Here is a 19,973-nt window from a genome sequence, read left to right as displayed (position 1 = left end):
GTGCCTAAAGACGGGTGAAGAAGAACATTCAAGGACTATTCCTGTTAGAAATTCATTGTTGGAGACAAATAAAAGTATCTCAGTAGACATGCGCGAATTGGAAATCAAGCTCCGATAATCAAACTATCTCAAATAAAAACACAGACTAACTTTTGATGACACTGAAATATTCAAATTAAAGACAAATACATTATTTTGGCCTACGTTCATACCCAAATTAGAGTTACTACTATTGGATATAAATAGATTCCACAAGTAGTAGTGCTACCGTGATGAGAATTTATTTTATATACTGTACTGACTGGTTTATATTTATCCCTGAGTGGAACACAAGGGACAGCCTACTGAAAGTGCGGCTGTGTGAGTGCGTTTTTTTAAAGTGTGTGGGTAAGTGTGACTGCAAGATTGGGAGCGCTAAGAGGATTTGCGGTTGTGTTGTAGCAGCCAACCCACTGGTGCTACCAGTGCCGTAGCGTGGACAGAACAGGCGGGGGGTGGGTCCCGTTTGGGCTGGAAATGTATTCCATCGCAGCTAGAGGGCGCCACCCCCGCGGAGCTCATTAATCATAGCCCATCAAAAAGTGTCCCTGTGTCGTTTGTGTGTGTGCCCCAGAGTCCTCCTGCTGCATGGGAACATGGGAGTAGGCAAGTAGCACAATCAATCACTATCAAAGGTGCAGAGGGAGAAGCAGGGAGGGAGGGAGGAGGAGGAGGCACGGCGGGTGAGACAATGTTGTTTTCCTATTATCCTCTTGAAATTACAGAGCAATGTCGCACTTGGAGGTCAAACTCCTACATTAGACGCGCCCGCCCGCCCGTGCATGTGCGTGTGTGCGTGTCTAGTCATAACAGTACAGTAAGTGTTTTGTATAAGGCGCCACTGCTTGTCTGCCCCACCGCTGTGCAGCTGCCTGATGAGCGTTACGCAAATCTACACAGTGTGGCTGGTTGCCATGGTTGGTATTCACTTGGAGCCAGCCCTGTTCTCTAGAGGCTTGCAGTCTATGCAGATATTAACTATAGTCCACACACTTTTTTGTTGTTGTTGTTGTTTTTGCTTCGCTTGCAGGAGTTGGTTGGGGACTATCAGGATGTGTTTGTGGATGTGTATATGTTGAATATGTGTGTGTGTGTGTGTGCATGTAAACATTGTGAAAAGGTGAGCAGTACACTGGAAGTTGGGGCCATTTTAATGGGAGTAATTACATGAGAAGATGAGCTGCATTCCTTCCTGAGGGTGAGCTGATTATAGGCCTCTCCTCTCTGGGCCCCTGTAATTACACACACTCTACACCCACCCCCTCCGACACTCACCCAAAGTCCCTCTGTACTCATCACAGACTTTGTTGTAAAGTCACCTCATCACTTTGTCTCACAAAATAAAAAAAAAATCATCACTTGATCTTCTCATTCAATATTCATGCACAGGTGGAGATCAAACTTGTGAGATATTATGCAACTTATCTGCCAAATTGATAAACCCTACTAGCACTAATGCATCAGACTTGCTTTGTTTACTCTGCTTGTGTTTTGACAAATGCCAACCGGTCCTTGTGACTACTCCTTGTTGACAGCTTTTGCCTTCCAGGTAATGTTGTACTATTTCTAACCCCGCTTTGGCGTCTCTCGGCGCTGCTCGCACAAAAGAGGGGCGGACTTCTACACATGACCTCACATTTTATACACCTTGTCAAAGCCAGTCAGTCCAGCCCAATCGGGGATTCCAGTCAGATTGGAGACACACGGAATGGTAAATTATACATTCCTTACTCTGACATCTGAAATTGTTGCAAACAACCAACAGTTAGAGGTCCTGCTCCTCTTTCATTTATTCTCTCACATCAAGTCAGTGTGGGACAACAAGGAGAAAGGTTGTGTGCTTTTCAGGATTGCATCGACGTACTCAAATTACAATATTCTTCCAACCCCCCAAAAATGACTCAATCAAGATTCAAGTATGACCTTTTGGTTCACCCTGATTTTTTTACTCTTATCAGACATGACAATTTGGGCAATTTTAAGCTTTATGGAAACATTTTTGGGAAGGCCCATTACTTATGGAGGCAAAGTCTACAAAGGTATTTTCTCATTAGCATATTTTGAGCTTGTCCTTAGCACTCAACATACTTGACTTGAAATACAAAGCTTTCCCGTCATAGATACAACAAGAAAAGCAGTCTTTTATATCACAGTCTTAGGCATTTGAGTCATAACAGCATTTATTCTATACTCAGATTAAATTGCTCAATCTTTCAAATCAGACTCTTGTCGTCCAGACGAAAAACACATTCTTATGAATATCAAGTGGCTTTGTCCAAATATGCCAATAGAGGATGTTCCTGTCCTGAATAGAACTTTTTGGTTAGATGAAGATGGCACCGAGACCGTGATAGACGGGAAATGTGTAGGCGCTATAAGTGTCCCAGACACTTGGAAAAGGCGGATACAAGACGCAGCAACTGTGATTGCAAACAGGTTTGGCAGAAGTAGTCAAAACATGTATGGTTTTTATTATTGGATTCGACAACCCCGCCTACCTAAGAGACAGGAAGTCTCCTGACTCCGTACAAATGAAATCAGACACTCCGATCAAGTGATAATTAAGAGAGAGGAACATTTCGGGGTTTGGTGAGAGACAGTGATTCGTCACAGGAAAAACCAGATGGATTATAAATGAAAGGTCTCCATTTGCAAAGACTGTGAGCAAAGACTGAGGCAGACAGAAATAGAGGTAAGGTAGTAAAGGAAAGAACTTGAACAAAAGAACGAGTAAATGGGAACAATGAAGGAGCAAGTACAAGAGTGTAAGTGGGTAGTTGCGCCAGGAAAGAGGGAAGGTATGTTGATGGAAAGAGCGAAGGAGAAGGAAATGGAGAGAGACACGGAAATACTCCCAGGGTGCAGTTCAAATGCAACTCTTGATAACTCTGAGTGAGCGTGTGTGTGTGTATGTGTGTGTGGCTATGGTTGCCACAGTATCTGGTTCTATCGGCGAAGCCTGCTGCTGTAATGTGTTGTGACAGGGCTTGATTCTTGTGACTAACTGTTTTGGCAGGGGAGCTTCTCTGTCATGCTAATGAACAGATGAGCAGATGAGCCGGATTGACAGCGGATGGACGTGCAATGTGTGTGACGACCCTCACAACATACACGTGCGGACGAATACTACGGAGAGCTGCTAGGGTAATATGTGAGAAAGTGAGGAATAACATTGTAGCGTTTGCGTCACTCTGCTTCTTGATTACGCCCCATTGCGTTGGAGAAATCCCAAGACGTGTTACCCAATAGTCTCAGTGAAGATGTGTGTGGCTGCTGGGTGACAGGGGAAAATTTCTTAATCTGCTTTTCATGTAAGAATTTGTCAAAAGCCAACTAACGTACCATCCTCGAAAATGTGTCCCGAACTAAAACGATCCATTATTCTTTCCAAATTTAAAATCTTGTTATGTGTCACTTTGAAGACATTATTTCTTTCCTCCAGTGTGATGAGTCAGCACTCATGCGTCAATCATTCATGAGACTTTGGCTCCTAACTGACATTCTTTGCTGCTCTGCCTTGCAGCCCAAGAACGTGTCCTTGACCTATCGACAAGAGGGGTAAGGAAAAAAAACTTAAGCCGAATTCCATATTAGGACAACTATGACGAGACCGACCGGAATGATGGCCATGGAGAACCCAGATTAAAACAGATGCATCAAAATAAAAACTCAAATAAGAGCAAAAAGCTTTTGTGTATGTCAGCACGAAGTTGGAATGCGGTTTATAAAAAAAATGAGACCAATAGAAATCATTCCGAGTCTACTACAAGGTCTGTACTGAGCGGCATAATGCACACTTCCCATTCATCATACAGTGGTGAATACTAGCAATCTGAAAACGTAATTATTTGAATGGACCACCAAACCTCTTACAAACTATACACAACCCTGGTCAGGAGGTCAGTGTCTCCCAACAGCATCATTTTGTGTTGTATACACAGCACATTATTTTCAATAGTGATTTTTTTATTTTTTATTTGGTACTGACTCCCTCTCTGCTTGTCCCATTCAATGCTGGCGAAGAGGTTTCTGTAAGCCATTAGGATGATGAAGAGGGCTTTCATCAGTACACACCCTCAGGCCAGGGGCTGACAGGAGCTTTACCTCGACAAGCCTCTCAAACACACCGCTCAACATGAGACAGCACCTAGCGAAGAGGTCCGCAGGCGATCTCCACTCATGGATGGTCACACACACTCACACACAGCATAGAAGTGCGACCTTTGTGTTGCCAACTTTCCACTTCAGCTGTTACACACTGAGAGAAATTGTTTGCTTTTTTCCCAACGTAATGACATAACAAAAAAGTGTACGATAAATATTCTGGAGAGTCTACTTACCAAAAAAAAGTCACCAAGGTACTTTCTGGATTAAAGAAGCTTTATTGTTGATTCAAATTGTGCAGGTGTTTGTTAATCATATTGTACAATGAATTATTATTTTTTTGGTTTAAAATTAACCATAGAGCATATGAGTTTAATTAGGTTATAATAAGGCTATAAAATAGGTAAATATATTCGAGAAACAACAAAACATATTCCGGTCGAATTGAAAACAATTTCAAGTATCCGTTTGGATGAACACAAATTGTCCTTCATGATGCTGAAGCAGTTAGCCATGCAACACATGATAACATTTTACTTCCACAGCAGACAACATCCTTGATTTTGTGCACTTAAATGACTTCTTAAAATGACATCTAATCTGTTTTTCAAGAGCAAGAATGAAAAATTTGTTTCTAAGCAACTAAATGCGACCGTGGTCAACCAATGACCGTTGCTGACTCCCAATTGCGCATCCACTAAAACATAAAAACCTGTCTCGGGTTTTTGAGGCTCCACATACATTGTTGCCTTGAGATTTTAATTAATTCCACGGCCATGCCCATTATTAAAACTGATTATGAAGACCAGTCCAGAGTGTACACTGCCTCTCGCCCAAAGTCAGCTGGAAGAGGCTCCAGTTTACCCATGGCCCTAATGAAGATAATTTGGAAAAAGGATGGAAATTGTGCATAAAATAGTCTTTTAAATTTGCGATTGCATAACAAATTGCCTTTGGAAGAGGTACTTGTTCGCCGTGCACGCTAGTGTACATCAGCCAATACCATCAGCGTTTGAGTAGGAGGGCGCAAGGATACTCAAGAGGCAGAATGTCCTGACTAATTTCTCACTCAGTATTCTGATCTATTTTTAATCATTGGCGCACATTGCCTAATAGCGTAACCGCCATGCAGGGCTTGGTCCAGATGGGCAAAGTCATTCATCAAATGAGTAGTGAGGGAGGAAGACAGAGCATGAGGCAGGGAAGGAAAGAAGACAGGTAGAGAGGAAGGGAGGGAGGGGAGAGACAAAGATAAAGTGAGAGTACAAGCGACAAGTGGAAAAGAATGAGGGAGCGAGACAGAAATTGATAAAGACAGGGAGCAAAAAGGGAACATGAGCCAGAGGAGCCACAGGAGGCAAGACGACCTGCTTTCATAGAAGCACTATTGATTACTTAAAGATGAAAAGCAAAAGAAAGAGTTCGGCTTAGAGAGTAGATAAATGAACTCATCGAAGCAGGCTTGCAAACACAAAACTGGGCTAGAGTAACAAATAAAATTGCACAAACTTTCCTGGAATCCAATAAAGTGGAAGCTGGCAGCAACTGCTTAATCCAGTGCTCGGATGACTAATAAAGTCTGAGGGATAAAAGGTATGACAGGTTGGGAGTCGGACGACTGAGCTAAATATAAACTCAAAGGGCATAATCATATAACATATGGGAGCTGATTTGCTGTAATTATTTTTTTTTTCCATGTTGGATTTATCAGTCAGTCTAAAGATTACACTGTGTATGAATGAGAACCACATTTAGTTTTATCATTTAAGAAGACATTACATTATAATTCTTTCCAGCGGTTGGAACGAGCGGCAGTAAACATGAAAATAAAATGCTATTTGTTTAACGTTTGTATAAATTGAGTTAGGAAACTGCGAAACTGATTACGATATGCAATAGAAAAGTAACACGGGGAAAGTTACTTAAGTTAAAGCCATTTGTTTATAAATGGACAGACGCTAAATAATCCATTCCAATTCATGCATCTGTCTATTTCCTATATCATTTGTCCTCAATTGGGTCACAATTGATCTGGAGCCCAGCCCGGCTGACTTTGGGTAAGCGGCAAGTTGGTTGCCAGTTGCACATAAATTAATGTAGACTACTGTATGTGCTCAACCAACATAATTTGACCATTTTAGTGCAGTGTCGTAATTTGAGCAAACACTGCAAACAATCACAGGTTATTTTGTAAACGATTGGACATTTACTACAGCTTATTGATTTATGGTGCGCTATTTCTTGTCCAAAAACAGTCAACAAGCCTTTCAAATTTCGTAAAACTTCACTTCAAAAGCGCATGATGCTACACGAATGTTAAGAATGTTAAAGGGATACTTAAAGGGGTAAGATTTATGATGGTGACAGTTTAACCCTGGGGCACATTATTTTTTTATTCCCATGACTTCTAATGAGGAAAAATGGCTTCCAAATCTGAGATGCTCAAAAATGGATAATGTTTAATTTCACAAGCATTGTACTTTTACTATTTTCTTATCGGTGCAATCGTTCTTATGAAAGTAATTTGTCTCTCTCATTACTTTAGAATTATGACTTTTACTCTATTGGTGTGTGTTCACCTGAAATGTCTCTGGTCCGACCAAGGATCAATGTGTGTCAACCAAATGAAAATCTGCACAAATATTCATAAAGCAAAACACCTCAGATCAGTGAAGCAAGTTAATTCCATCCAAGACACAAATTTAGCTTTGCCACGGCAAACTCATAATAGAGAAAATAATTGAAAAAGCGTATTGCCGAGTGCAAATTTGTGGGTTAGGGTTTGCTATGTTGCGTTAACACCACAACGTTTCACTGTTCGACATCATAAAGCCTTTCACACTTCCGTTCAATCATGAAACAAGCACCGACAAGTGTTGAAGCCTGCGACATGACCGAAGCTGTTTGTGACTCTTATTTGCACAACGGGGCACCATCAAAAATAATTTTCTCCATGTCAAACAACAATAGCCTCGAGTTATTTATCAAGCATAGTCGCCTCTGCGATTTCTCCTCATTAAATATTATTCAGTGTGGAATGAAATGACTAGGACATTAATATGCACCACGTATTGTATAGTCTCCAATCATTTTAATGGCAGCCGAGACAATGAACACAATCAGCGGGGCAAATAAAATGAGAGGGAAAAATCGACAGGAAGACTTGTAAATGGAGAGAAGAGCTGAAGCGATCCAGTGTACACTGAAGGTGTGACGAAGAAGAGCGCAAAGCACACACACGACACACACACACACACCTGGGGCCTCTTGAGGAGTACAAAGTAATGAAAAGTACACTGCAGCATGCTCTTCCTTTAGGTCCCCAACAGCGAGCACAAACAAAGGAAGAGATCTCCCCAATCTAACGCCCTTAATCTCCTCCATGACCACATATGAGCAATAATTCCAATCTTTGCCCGCTCTTCCACTTTCCATCTTTCCTCCCACTTGCACAGGCCCTGGCTAAAGTTGCATATCATGTGGTCCATTAAGAATCCAGGGGGTGTGAAGCACTGAGACCAAAATATCCACAGCGCACTCTGTTTCTCTCACCAACTCATAGACTGAACGCCTCAGGGTAATATCACAATAAGCTCTCCTTGTCCCTGTCCCCCCATGCACTTCTATAATTCATCTTAATTGAGAAAAACAAGCAAGTAAAGGGAAGGGCTAGAAGGATGTAAAGTGCAGGTCACATGTCTTTGGGAATAAGGGAATTTATGTACTATGTTTTCCATTTGGGAAGGGAGTTTACCATTTCTAAATAGATTGACCTTTCATCATTCCCTATTTTATTCCTTATTCCCCCCACACGGGCAAAACGGAGGTACCTTTGAGCTCATATAGACAGAAGCAAAGACAGATGAGGTTAAAACATGTTTTTGAAAATAGACCCTGTGGAATGGTTGCTGTCATAGCAACACTTTCATCAGAGTTGTATCAAATGCCTTCATTAAAAGAAGACTGAAAAACAGAAGACTGGTTTCAATGGAGAGAAAGTTGAGTATCATGCTTGCCAATCTGATTGGCCTCTAATGAACATGACTGTCAGAGAGCTCATCAAAGTTTTTTATTTTTTACTACCTACCAGCTCTTTTCAAAACAGTTTCTCTCAGCGCTTTTGTGATGTGGAAAAAAATCAATCTGCCGTGTCAGGTTTCAACTTTACAATAAGAAATAAGTCTCTGGATCGCTGGTCGATGGAAGCCTATCTTATATTTCAGCATTCTCTTGAACATTCGTGACTACATTTTTGATGTTCAATCAATACTGAAGAAGGAACAAGCAGCATTTCCGCACTGAATGGTACGGTGGCAAACATCTGCCTCAGTTCCCCAAGTATGTGTTTTTCAAAAATACAGTAGCATTTGTGTTTGCTTGGATTTTTTTTTTCCATCCACGCTTGAAAGCCTGCGCTATCTAGGGCATTGGTCAGTAGTTTTAATCAATTTTCAAAACACAGGAGCATGAAGGCAGCCAGGATTTCCCAGCCGGACTTTAGAGAGTGGACATAGTAATAATAATAACAACACAAAATCTAATCTGAATTATGCTCTAAAGAGATTAGGTCAGAATAATCCCCAGAATAAACACAAATAGGGATGGGGGGGTTGCCAATCTAAATACAGAAGAGAGCCACAGTGTGTATGCACACTCTATATTGCGCCATTTGGGTTTGATTATTAGTGATGATGGTGCTTATTGTTTTTCGGCTCTGCAGAAAGCCACAGTGAGTTTTTTAGTAGATTACAGTTGACAATAGCCCTTAATTGAAATGAAATTTGTCATGTTTCAGGGATCAGCACGGACAAGGCCCGAGGAGACCTTAAGGTCACCGACTGCCTTTCTGCTGAGTCAGCCATTGTACGGCATGCATGGCTGCACCACTTCATGTCTATTCAGAGTCTATTCAGCAGCATCAGCTAAGTGTAATAGAAGAACCTGCTCCATTGTCTGAGGCAAAGTCTGTTTGAGCTGGCCTCACTTCATCTCCCAGTGAGTTCAGAGAAACAGATAAGTCTCAAAGAATAGGGGCGGATTTACACAAGGAAAAAAAAAAGGCACGTTCAACACATTCAGGTCGATTCCAGGTCTCTAACAACAAGCTGCTCGACCTCACCGGAGGACCTTTGTAAATTATCTCAAAAGAGGAGCGGAAGATAAACTTCTCAGCCTGTTACTCTATAAGCAGGTCATCTTAACTCACTTTATTTCAGTTCTCGCTCACTTTGAAAGGATAACATTAGCTGCGTTCAAATACTACAATCCGCAAATGGCTGATAAGAGATCAGCTACACTGCTAATAAATTCACATTTTCTGAAGTGTTATGTAAGTATATGATCATGCTCACAAAATGGCCATATTACTCTAAAAACAAAAAGCCATCTGGAAACATCAGCACTACTGAGAGCACAACTAAATAAGTCAGAGTGCTATGGCGTTCTCATTTAAAGTGCCTTAGAAAGAGCCCCATTATTACCTTCCCAGAATGCAAATGTGCTATGGGGCAATTAGAGGTTGAGCCAATACCAGTGTAAGCCCATAAAAATCTGCCCTTCCATGATCATTCAGCGACATGACTCCTGGGCAAGACTGGAACGCCGGCCTTTAAATGTGTCATAATTATGAGTCTATGCCTAAAATTAATGGTGGCGCTTTGTATTTCTTTCCCACAGGGCTGGATCCAAGCCATGCATATGTTAGTGTCAGCACCGCTAATGAACTAAATAAACTTGCAATTGTACTTGTTAGGCCGCCATAAGTGGCAGGTAAAGACAAGAGGCCTGCGGGGAGAAATGTCTCTCTTTTTTTTTTTCTTCCTCAGATCTTAGCCATCGAGAGGCATTTAGAGAGGTTAGCTATTTTGTTTGTAGAGACAGGCGCCCTCATCCAGGATGTCTCAGTGTAATTACACGCTACAGAAGACATTCATTCCTGTCCTTCTTCACAGAGAAAGATAAAAGACAAGAAACACAGACTACTTTTTTTTCCCTGAAAGAGAAGTACAGAAAGATAATAGAAGGACAAAAGGGTTGGCAAGCGTTTGTGAGAACTTAATAAACCTCCTCCGTCTCTTGTTTACGTCTATCTAATGTCTTTCCTGCTGTTTGCCTCAAGATGTGTAAAACGCCGCGTGATTGTCGTCTCACCGCTGAGATTTTTAAGCACAGAGATTTACACACAGTGACTATCGCTTACAAAGAGGGATGCAGCATGTCAATACTTAAACTCACTCAGCTGTGTGCACATCTATAGGTATCCATACACCTGACGTGTGAGCGGAAAATGACACACACTCACACAGTAACTTGGAAAGTACAACATGACAACCATCAGAAGTTAAACTCCATCCCCGAAGATGTCCACAAAGGCTAAATGCATACTGTTTTTCAATAATCCCATTTTGAATATGTGGACGACAACAAGACGGCTATGACAGCAGAGCTGTAGAAGGTCCCAGGAGAATCCTTCCGGGAGTGGATGAGATGTGTCAGAGAAGGTTTAGAAATGTATTTCAGAAGGAAAAGCCGGTAATATGGATTTTAAATTCATCTGTCCTGTAACTTTTCAGACAGACTTGAACAAAGTATAAAATAGCATGCGGTGGTTAATGGAGGTTGTATTCTATTTGATGGACTTTTTATTAGCAGGGTGAGGTAGCATCCTGGAGCCTGCGAACATCTAAGTTCCTGTGTGGCATCTGAGTCGAGGGGAAATTATATAAAAAAAAAAAAAAAACATCCTGGAGTCTCACTGTCACTGTGATGCTGCCAAGGAACCTTTATAGACTCCAGGAGGTTCCTGAGCCACATCGAAAAATGGTTTATCATCACTGATGCTGTAACTTTAGCGGGACAAAAAAAGCCAGCTACGTGTCGATAAAATTTCCTGATAGAAAACAAATTATCGTTGAAACTCTATATTCCCTTTCATCTTTGTTCCCCTCTGGTTTTACTGCAGATGCCTTTGCTGCCAACCCTGCAGGACACTGTGTTTGCCTGTCCAACTGTGGTACAAAGGCCTCCAGGGAGAAGGCTACAAACGACCCATCTGCCAAGGAATCTGCCAGTCCGTCTGTCTGGCTCGCCACAGGTATGTCTGTCCCTGCACAAATCCATGTTGCATTTATTAAGTCATGGAAGAGGAGAGCTGCTGTTGGCTGCAGCGTGAAGGTTGAATCCATAGACGGGCATTGCTCAGTGTTTAATGACCCACTATAACTATACCTATTCATCTCCCGCATCACAGCACTGAAACGCACTAGAAACGGTCCTCTGCCGAACATATTGCATCTTGTTCAATCATAAGTCTTCAGTGATGCTTTTCTCATGGCCTTCCGAGCATAATCCTCCCACCTCACCTCACTCCCTTTATACTGTAAAGCTGAACTTTGACTCGTGACTACCGTTTAATGCCTTTACAATGAAAAGGAGAAAAAGAAGTGATAACCACTGAATAGCCACCGAGGATCCAATCAAGCAGAAATAAGAACGTATTCATCCCTGATTTATAAACATTAGTGCTATATTCATTAGTAATATGTGCAATCTCTATTTGCCACACGCACACACCTTAGCGACGCTCAACAGAAGCAGCCATCAGAGCAGAAACACACAAAGTTAATGAACCCTCGCCAGTCAGCATGGCCGTCCATCTGCTTTCATAATCCCCATTAAGTGCACGTTGAGTGTGCAACCCAATCAGGTAAATGAAACACATTCAGTAACAGTCATTTTTAAGATTTCCTATCAAGAAAAAAGTTGACTGTGTTTTCGTGCACAGGGGAGGGAGGTGCCTTCTGATTTATCTGTCATAATGCCCGGATACCTTAGCTCAGCTCCCTAGCTAATCTAAGCAGAGTGGCGGAGGGAGGTGAGCGTGAGGTCAGCTGCTGAGCCCATCTGGTCAGCAGCAGGTAAGAAGCTTGGAAAACACACACAAACAAACAAACACACACATACACGCTCACATTTGATGCACACTTAAATCTAACCTTAATTACATGCACGTACATCTGCCACATCAGACCAGATTTTGTCCTGCAAACGTGGCGCTTATTTTAAAACAATCCCTAGGTCATCAATCGGGTGGATGTTTGTAGCGTGCACCAGGATCACCTGGCACGGAGGATGAAGCAGGTGGATAAACAAGGTGGCTTTCTGAGTCATCGGGGAGCTTGATAAAGCAAGGAAAATGTGCGTGTGTCGCTATCTGATTGAGATTGGGATTGTGACCCGACTCTAACCTAATGCGGAAAAGGGAGTAATTCCTACGAAATATGGCCGGCGTCCCGTCAGCATGCAGTCATTGCAGACGCTCATGAAGCCAACACACATCAAGCCAAGACGAGCCTGTCAGCTTGTGATTAAGACCTACATTCGAGGAAAGATGAGTGTGTTTCTAGAAGCTCACAGTGAAAAAAAAAAAACAAAAAAAAAAAAAAAAAAAAAAACTTAACTTGGAGTAGTGTAAAGATTTAAGTCCTAGAAGTGATGATGCAGGAGGAATTAAAGGGGAAGGATGAGCAGAGCTTGTTTTTATTTCCTTACTTTCACCAGTGGCGCTTCAAGAAACATAAGATGACAGACCAAAGACTGTGACAGTTTGTGCCATTGGGAAAAAAAAAAAAACAGCAACGCATATTCAGACAGTAAATATATCCAGCCCACAATGTGCAGATGTGACGCTTTAAAATGACCTCTGACAAAATCTGAGCTTTAATTGCATCTTTGTGACCTCTGAATAAGTGGCCAATCAATGCTTTGTTATTGACAGTCACACTGATCAATGGAGCAACACGGTGCTTTAACTTCACCTTAATCACAACATTAAATATCACCTCAGCGTACTGGTGACATGTAGCCAATCAGGGACACCCACTCACAAAACGTTAAGTAGCATTTGCTTTGATTTATAAACACAAAGCGATGGGAGGCATTGGAGGGAACTGACACACAGGGAAGAATCATTTATGTCCTCTCAGCTGAAGATATGCACGCATATGCTCAGTGTGGCCATCACTCCGGGGAGGTCCGCATGTCATTCCACTACTTTGGACAAACCAGCTGCTCAGTGTGATAGAAGCCCCTTCCCATCTCACAGGGGGGTGTCACCCACATCCACTTCCACACATGACAAAGCTCTAACCCTAACATCCGTGTCTTACCGACCCATGGCAACCCCCTCGCCACCAACATACACATTCAGCGGCACCCTGAGGGCAGCTGGCACCCTAATAAGCGTTAAGACTCGCAGAAATGGGATTTTTCATGGTGCTTTTTAAAGAGCAATTCCCAAACGCCGAGAGAGGGCTGACTCGCTAAAAGAAATGATAGTGTGACACTGATATGGATGACAGAGATTGTTATATGTGGGACTATAAAGCTATAAATATATTTAATGACAGTGGGAAGGAAGAGGAAGAGGAAATGGCGATGTGAGGAAGTAATTTATTAACGTGCAGGTTGTGAAATGTAGCTTTGAGTGTTAGATTCAAAAGATGGGAGTTAAAGAAAAATACATCAGCATGCTTGTGTGAATCCCATCTGCGTTTCTAATGCAGCACATTTGCTATTCTACTGCAGTATCTTATTAACATGCTTTAAGCAGAGTTTTCCTCCGGTTAAGCCGATGCTCCAGACACACTCGCATACAAACAGGCACAAACACGAGCATTAACAGATTGACTTTGGTCTAAGCTCAGAGTGAACTTGGCTCCAACTGCTTCGAGAAGACAAAAAAGCATCGGCTAAGAAGATAAGGAGAAATCTGCATGGCCTGAAAGAACTTCTCGGGCGAGGACACATGCCGAGTGCGAGACCGCAGGACCAGCCAATCAAGCGCTGACAGTGTCTCTGATCTATGGATCTCAATGCGTGCGTGTGTGTGAGTCCATCTCTACGACGGGGGTTGCTCAGGATCAGGCACGGCCCCCTGTAGTGAATCCTTATCCTATTGGTCACGATGCTCTGAGTGCTGCTGACTTCTCAAATGAAAATTCCTGCACTCATCCTGACGCACCAGCAGGTATCCCACATTAATATATGCAATTTGGACTTCTTCAAAAGAGGCTGCCTTTCACATATTAAAGTCATGACTTGCATTTTAACCAGCAGGAGAATATTGTTTTGTTTAGGCATGCAGGTGGGGTCAGATTTTGTGCTTGAGTGGGTTATGCAATACGCATCATTAAGAATTGTGTGTGTGTGTGTGCGCGTGTGTGTGTGTGTGTATGTGTGTGTTCTCCTGCCGCCCCCTTCACCCCACACAAAGGGGCATGAAAAGTCCTACGGAGTCTTCTATTCATCCAAAGTACAATGGAACCCCACGGAGGTTTTCTTCCCATTTCCCCGCCTGCCCCACCCATCTCCCTCCCCACAGGCAACGATAGAGGGGCGGTGGGGAATCCCGTCATGCCGGCCCAGCAGCAACTCGGCTCCCATCTGCCACCAAAACTTCCCCCAAACATTCATCCACTCGACTCCCCTCTTTCCAAGAATTTTATAAGAAAAAAAATCTATAAATTCCTTAAGATAATTACTCACTCATCAAAAATATTTCTGCAATTGAAACATCAAACGACTTGAGTTAAATTGAAACATTCAAGATACTTTGACAGAAATTCCTCTACATCCGTGTTTTAATTGAGTAAGGAAAATTAGTAACCAATCTAAATGGATGTGAATAGTTTCATGGAAGGAAATAATGACCGATATTCATGTCCAGCCAGTCCAGCTCTTTTCCCGTTTGCAGCTCACTCTTCTTTCAATTCTTCATTGTCAGCTTCCTACTCCATTTACCTCGCTCTTTTGCTCCTTCTACAGAGCCCTCGCTATTTGCCGCAGATTTATGGTCCGGCCTAACATGCACAATATTGGCAAAGCATTAAACATGTCTACTCTTATACTGTGAGCTCTCTCCATCGATAAGAGCCTTAATAAAAACATCTCCTTAGGGGATTTGTGTATATGTCTTTTTCACTTTCTGCTCTACAGTATGCTTGACCCCCCCATCCAACTGATTCTAACCTTCTTCAGTCTAAACTTCTGCTCTTTTTCACCTTCTCCTCTTCATCACAGCCCCATTCTTCAGTCTGTGCCAGAGGTTTAATGATGCTTGAATGGCACTGCTATGGAATTTTCGTCTTCTCTTCTGAAGGATATTTAAAAGCCAAGCCCTGAAATATCAATCTATCTTTGTGTCTCTCATATATTCATCCCTTTTCCATCTGCTGGTGGTTCTGCCCTTTCCGCTGGATGGCCTCTCAGATTATATTCGATGGAACCCCGCATATTTAAATCCTCTATAGGTCATACAATTTAAAAAACCTGATTTAGGAATAATATGTCAGAGATGAAAAAAAGATGTACAGAATGGTAAACTGTCGTCATGGTTGATGTCTTATTCATTCCGTGACCATGTTCACATCGCAGAACACTCATCTCAAATCAATTTCAATATTTGTACGAAAAGTGCACTTACATACTATCGTCATAATATTTGTTCTCCATATAATCTCAAACAAATATTATGACCACAATGCACGACTGTACTATATCGATTGACCTTTTGTTGTTCTTCTTTTGGGTCTATCAACAGTTGGCAAACCAGCCTAATGACGCATTACTGCTACCAACTGATACAATCCTGCCACTGCAAGGAAACCGATGTGCATGGATAGTGGCTAGATATTGTGAGCTATTTAGAGTGGAAATCTGAAGCACACTCGTAACTCAAGAAAAAAATATTGAATAATAAATGATTGCTCATATCTCGGAAAAAAATCCAGGCACTCGTATCTGAAGACACCATTGTAACCCAATTGGCTGGCTGCTATATACAGAACGTAGCCAATTGTCACCAAAGGTATTGTGTGTGTTTTTTTTTTTAACATTTTACTTTTTACACTTGTGTGGCAGATAATAAAAAATGAAAACCTTGGTTGTACAGTTAATAAAGGTTTTATGGTGGCAACAGACCCTGGCAGTGATCATTTTTTATTTTCATGATTTCCTGTGGGATAAATACTTTCCAAATGTGAGCATATTGGAAGTAGACCAGCTTCCTGAAATGGATTGTCTTCCACCTTGGAGTTCTACTGTAGCATGCTCACATCCTCTGGGTGCAATTGGCACACTTGTTAGAAGAGCCACTCTTTCATCTTGTCTTTAAAAGCCTTTCGCTACCCTAAAATCCTTCACAAACCCCCGTAGCCCCCCAGGTCAGTTACGCCGATGAGAGCTAAGCAGCTGTTACTCTCCCACTTTTTTCTCCTTTGCTGTCCACAATGTGAGCATCATAAGCACATTTTTAAATATTAACAAAGACCACTTTGCACATATGAATAATACAGCAGAGAGGCCAGTGGCTGGCCAGCGATCCCATCCACTGCCGCCTGATGGCCATAAAACTAATGCATTGCTTCGGGACAGAACATGCCCGTGTCTCGCATGCTGACAGGACCAGCCAGACAAACCATTCTGGTTTAAGCTCGGCCCAAACACATTTTTCTCTTACTTTGGTCACCAAAGTCCTCTGTCGTCTGTTAGAGTCAACACCACTATACCTCTTCCATTTGTGTACCGTTTCACATACACTTTCAAATTGTCGGACTTAACATTATCGTTGTTTTCCTGTGAAGCAAATTCGACGTACCCTAGAGTCAAATAAAAAAAATTCAAGTGCAGTATCGATTTTGCTTGTATTGCATTTAAACACAAATATACTGTCAATATTGAATGTGTTTTATTATTTGCAATTCTGTAAGTCTCAATCACCAAATCCAAAGCACATTCCAAATATTAAATGTGAAGCATTTTCAAAATGTTCTATCACTTTGTTCAGTGTTAGCCTCTTCACTCTTGCTACATTGTTGTTTAAAATAATGAATATCACCACACTTAACAACAGTATTCACACAGACCTTGAAGGGAGTGTCAGACATGTTACGCACTCTAATTTTCATTAGTCAACTGCTACTTTGATATGCTTGGCTTTTCTCTACCTATCTTGACCTCCCAGTCCGAACTAGTCTGCTGGCATTCCTCCCACCCCCACTCTCAGGTCTATCTCCACATTTAATAGTGATGTGTTGCAAACATTGTACATAACACGCCTCCCACATACCAGCTCAGTAAATCCAATGAAGCCAGCAATAATGATGCCACATACATACAAGTTACTCCAGACAAGTGTTGTAGGTAATTCATGAGTATGTCAACACTGAGAGCTTATTGCAGTAATGTGAGCACATCCAGCCAGAGAGCGACGCAAGAGGGAGAGGAGTAATATACACAAATGTGTCCCATTGTGCATTTCACTAAATATATCTAAGGCTCGCCACAAAAAGAGCTATTGCCCTCCATGCCCCCTCCTGCTAGCATTCCTCCCCTTATAGGACCTCACTGCAATACTCCACACAGTTAATATCACCATTTCTCATGCAAGCATTACTGAACAGTCTACAATTTTAATAAACATAAGCTGCTTTTCTGCTCCGCCTGTTTAGGGAATAATACATTCACGTGTGTACTGTGCGTTACAGGGAGGGGTTACTCGGGGAAATGACCACAGACCTAGAAAGACAATCAGTGTGTCCTAAAAAACAAAAAACAAAAAAGGAAACTTTTGCATTGACTGCAGTGGTTGTTTGGCAACTTTTCTACACACATGATTGCCCTTTTTTGTTACTGTAAGCAGAACTGTATAAATCTATCTTGTATTTCAAGGTGACAAAAAAGGAAGGAACACCCAGTCTATTATAAAGTGGACTAAGTGACGGCCATTGTCACCTCAGTGTCCAAGTCCCATTAGCTCACCCACGGTGACCTTTGTGCCAATTAAGTGGAAACATCTCTATGTGAGCTCCATGTGGAAGAATCCCAAAACCTACAACACTCACTTTAACTAATGCAGCTCTAATGACGTACGACTAGGTGAGTGAATTAAAAGCTACTTAACCAGCTCATGGGGGTTTTTTTTCTAAATGGGCGACAATGAAAATGAATAACAAAACAACGCAGTTGCTCAACAGCGCACCTCGATTAATTTACTCTGGGGGAGTTTGTTATTATTATGCTCGAGGTAAAAAAAAAAAAAAAAGGCGTTTATGCAAAGTACAAGGCTTTTAAGTACATCATATACAACTACACTCCAAACGGAATCTTGGACCGCGGGTTATTCTGTTACAGTGTTGAACTTTATCTGCGCTTAGAATAAAAAGCACAGTGTGGTGCGCAAACGTGTCCATGCGTCATAGCGTGCAAGTGGAGCCCTTATGTGATTTTGCGACTTACCGGTATCACACACGACATATCCCCCGACCAGGAGCAAAAGCACCATCGGACCGTAAGCTTGTCCACGCTGTACCCGAAAAGAGAGCATCATTTCCAGCTACACTGCTGCGAAGCGTCCGCGGGTGCGCTCACGGGTGGTTTCACCACACCAAGTGTCTCTAGTCCAGAAAAGTGATGTTGGAAAATATCAAACACAGTCCAATTCCACCATGAAGCGACAATAAACGCATCCGCTTACTGTTATAATAAACCCGCAACAGCGTACTTTTCCTCCAGCATCAAACTTGGGACAAAAAATGGGGATATCAATGCAAACTGGCAACATTCCCAGCAGCTTTCATCTTCAGCTGCGATTTGACAGCCACTAAAAGATCCCTTCAAGAAAGTCGCTCAAAAGTTTGGACGCGACTGAGCAATAAACGGATGCAGCCAGTGTCCAAGACAAAACAAAACGATGCAAAACAAAAAATCGTTCTAACATAAAAAAAAAAAAAAAAAAAGAAATGCAAAATTACTCGGTCCGACAAGGTGCTGTCAGAAAGCCCTGCACAACGCAGACTGGGCGTCCGAGTCTGCTGGAGGCACTCTAGACTTGTTTCCGGTCCACCAGGTGTAAACAAGAAGACCCAAGGACCAACACAGCCGCACTAGCAGCCTCCCCCTGGCCAATCACGTTGTAACCTCCTCCTCCTCGTCGTCGTCCTCTTCATCGCACTGATGACTGACTGAACAAGTGAATGGAAGTTCAGAGCAGAAGACAAGGAAATAGATTGCAGAGGAGCGAGAGAGAGAAAACCCGGATCCACTCTGGATTCACTTGGCTCACTTGTTATCTATCTATCTATCTATCTATCTATCTATCTATCTATCTATCTATCTATCTATCTATCTATCTATCTATCTATCTATCTATCTATCTATCTATCTATCTATCTATCTATCTATCTATCTATCTATCTATCTATCTATCTATCTATCTATCTATCTATCTATCTATCTATCTATCTATCTATCTATCTATCTATCTATCTATCCTGTTTCTGCAGCCTTCACCAATCATAACTCATCTGATGCTTTATTATTTTCTGTCAATCCACTGCTCTCCATCATAAATGTACCCCCAGTGGCCACAAGGGAGCACCCTTTCATTAATGAGCCTACCCGCATAGGGCTTTGAATAGAATTTGCACAGTGCCCTTCATATATGATAGTAGTTGGTGGTATAATTAATAAGTGGACACCAGCAGGATATTGAATTGGAAAAAAACAATTAGATTCACACTACAGGGAAGAAGTACTTATAGAAGTGCATATGATTATGTGTGAGAAGAATTTATTCCAGACTGCAGGTGGTACGTGATGAATAGTGATTGCACAACTAATAATAAACTTCTAAGATGAATATTGGTGAGAGATAAAAAGTTCCCTCTCTGATGGGGTGGCATGTCTGTATGTGCCTTCATATGTAAAAGAAAAAAAAATTAAAAAGAAAAGGGTTCCTAACGGTGTCAGCTCCCTGCACAAAACGTAGTGAA

The 19,973-nt window shown here is 41.9% G+C and overlaps 1 protein-coding gene and 1 long non-coding RNA gene across 3 annotated transcripts in view; one reads left to right on the top strand and one right to left on the bottom strand.

Moving 5' to 3' along the window:
* The window catches only part of unc5b (unc-5 netrin receptor B), a 35,931-nt gene extending 16,785 nt beyond the window's left edge, over positions 1–19,146 (bottom strand). Inside the window, exon 1 of the mRNA XM_088385082.1 lies at positions 18,439–19,146. Within this exon, the coding sequence (XP_088241208.1) occupies positions 18,439–18,529 (91 nt within the window). The 5' untranslated portion in view covers positions 18,530–19,146. The remainder of the gene's footprint in view (positions 1–18,438) is intronic.
* Positions 2,560–4,436, top strand: LOC148393318 (uncharacterized). 2 transcript variants are annotated; one of them, XR_015860338.1, is made up of 3 exons: positions 2,560–2,731; positions 3,056–3,183; positions 3,563–4,436. It is a non-coding gene; the product is annotated as an uncharacterized LOC148393318 (long non-coding RNA). The 2 variants fall into 2 exon arrangements; XR_015860337.1 differs by having other exon boundaries at positions 3,056–4,436.
* Positions 19,147–19,973: the final 827 nt, after the last annotated feature.

The sequence above is a fragment of the Syngnathus floridae genome, chromosome 9 (genome assembly GCF_059516105.1).
Source record: "Syngnathus floridae isolate MCC-2025c chromosome 9, RoL_Sflo_1.0, whole genome shotgun sequence".
NCBI lineage: Eukaryota > Metazoa > Chordata > Actinopteri > Syngnathiformes > Syngnathidae > Syngnathus > Syngnathus floridae.
The sequence above is the reverse complement of the archived record's forward strand: the minus strand, read 5'-3'. Positions and strand labels throughout refer to the sequence as shown.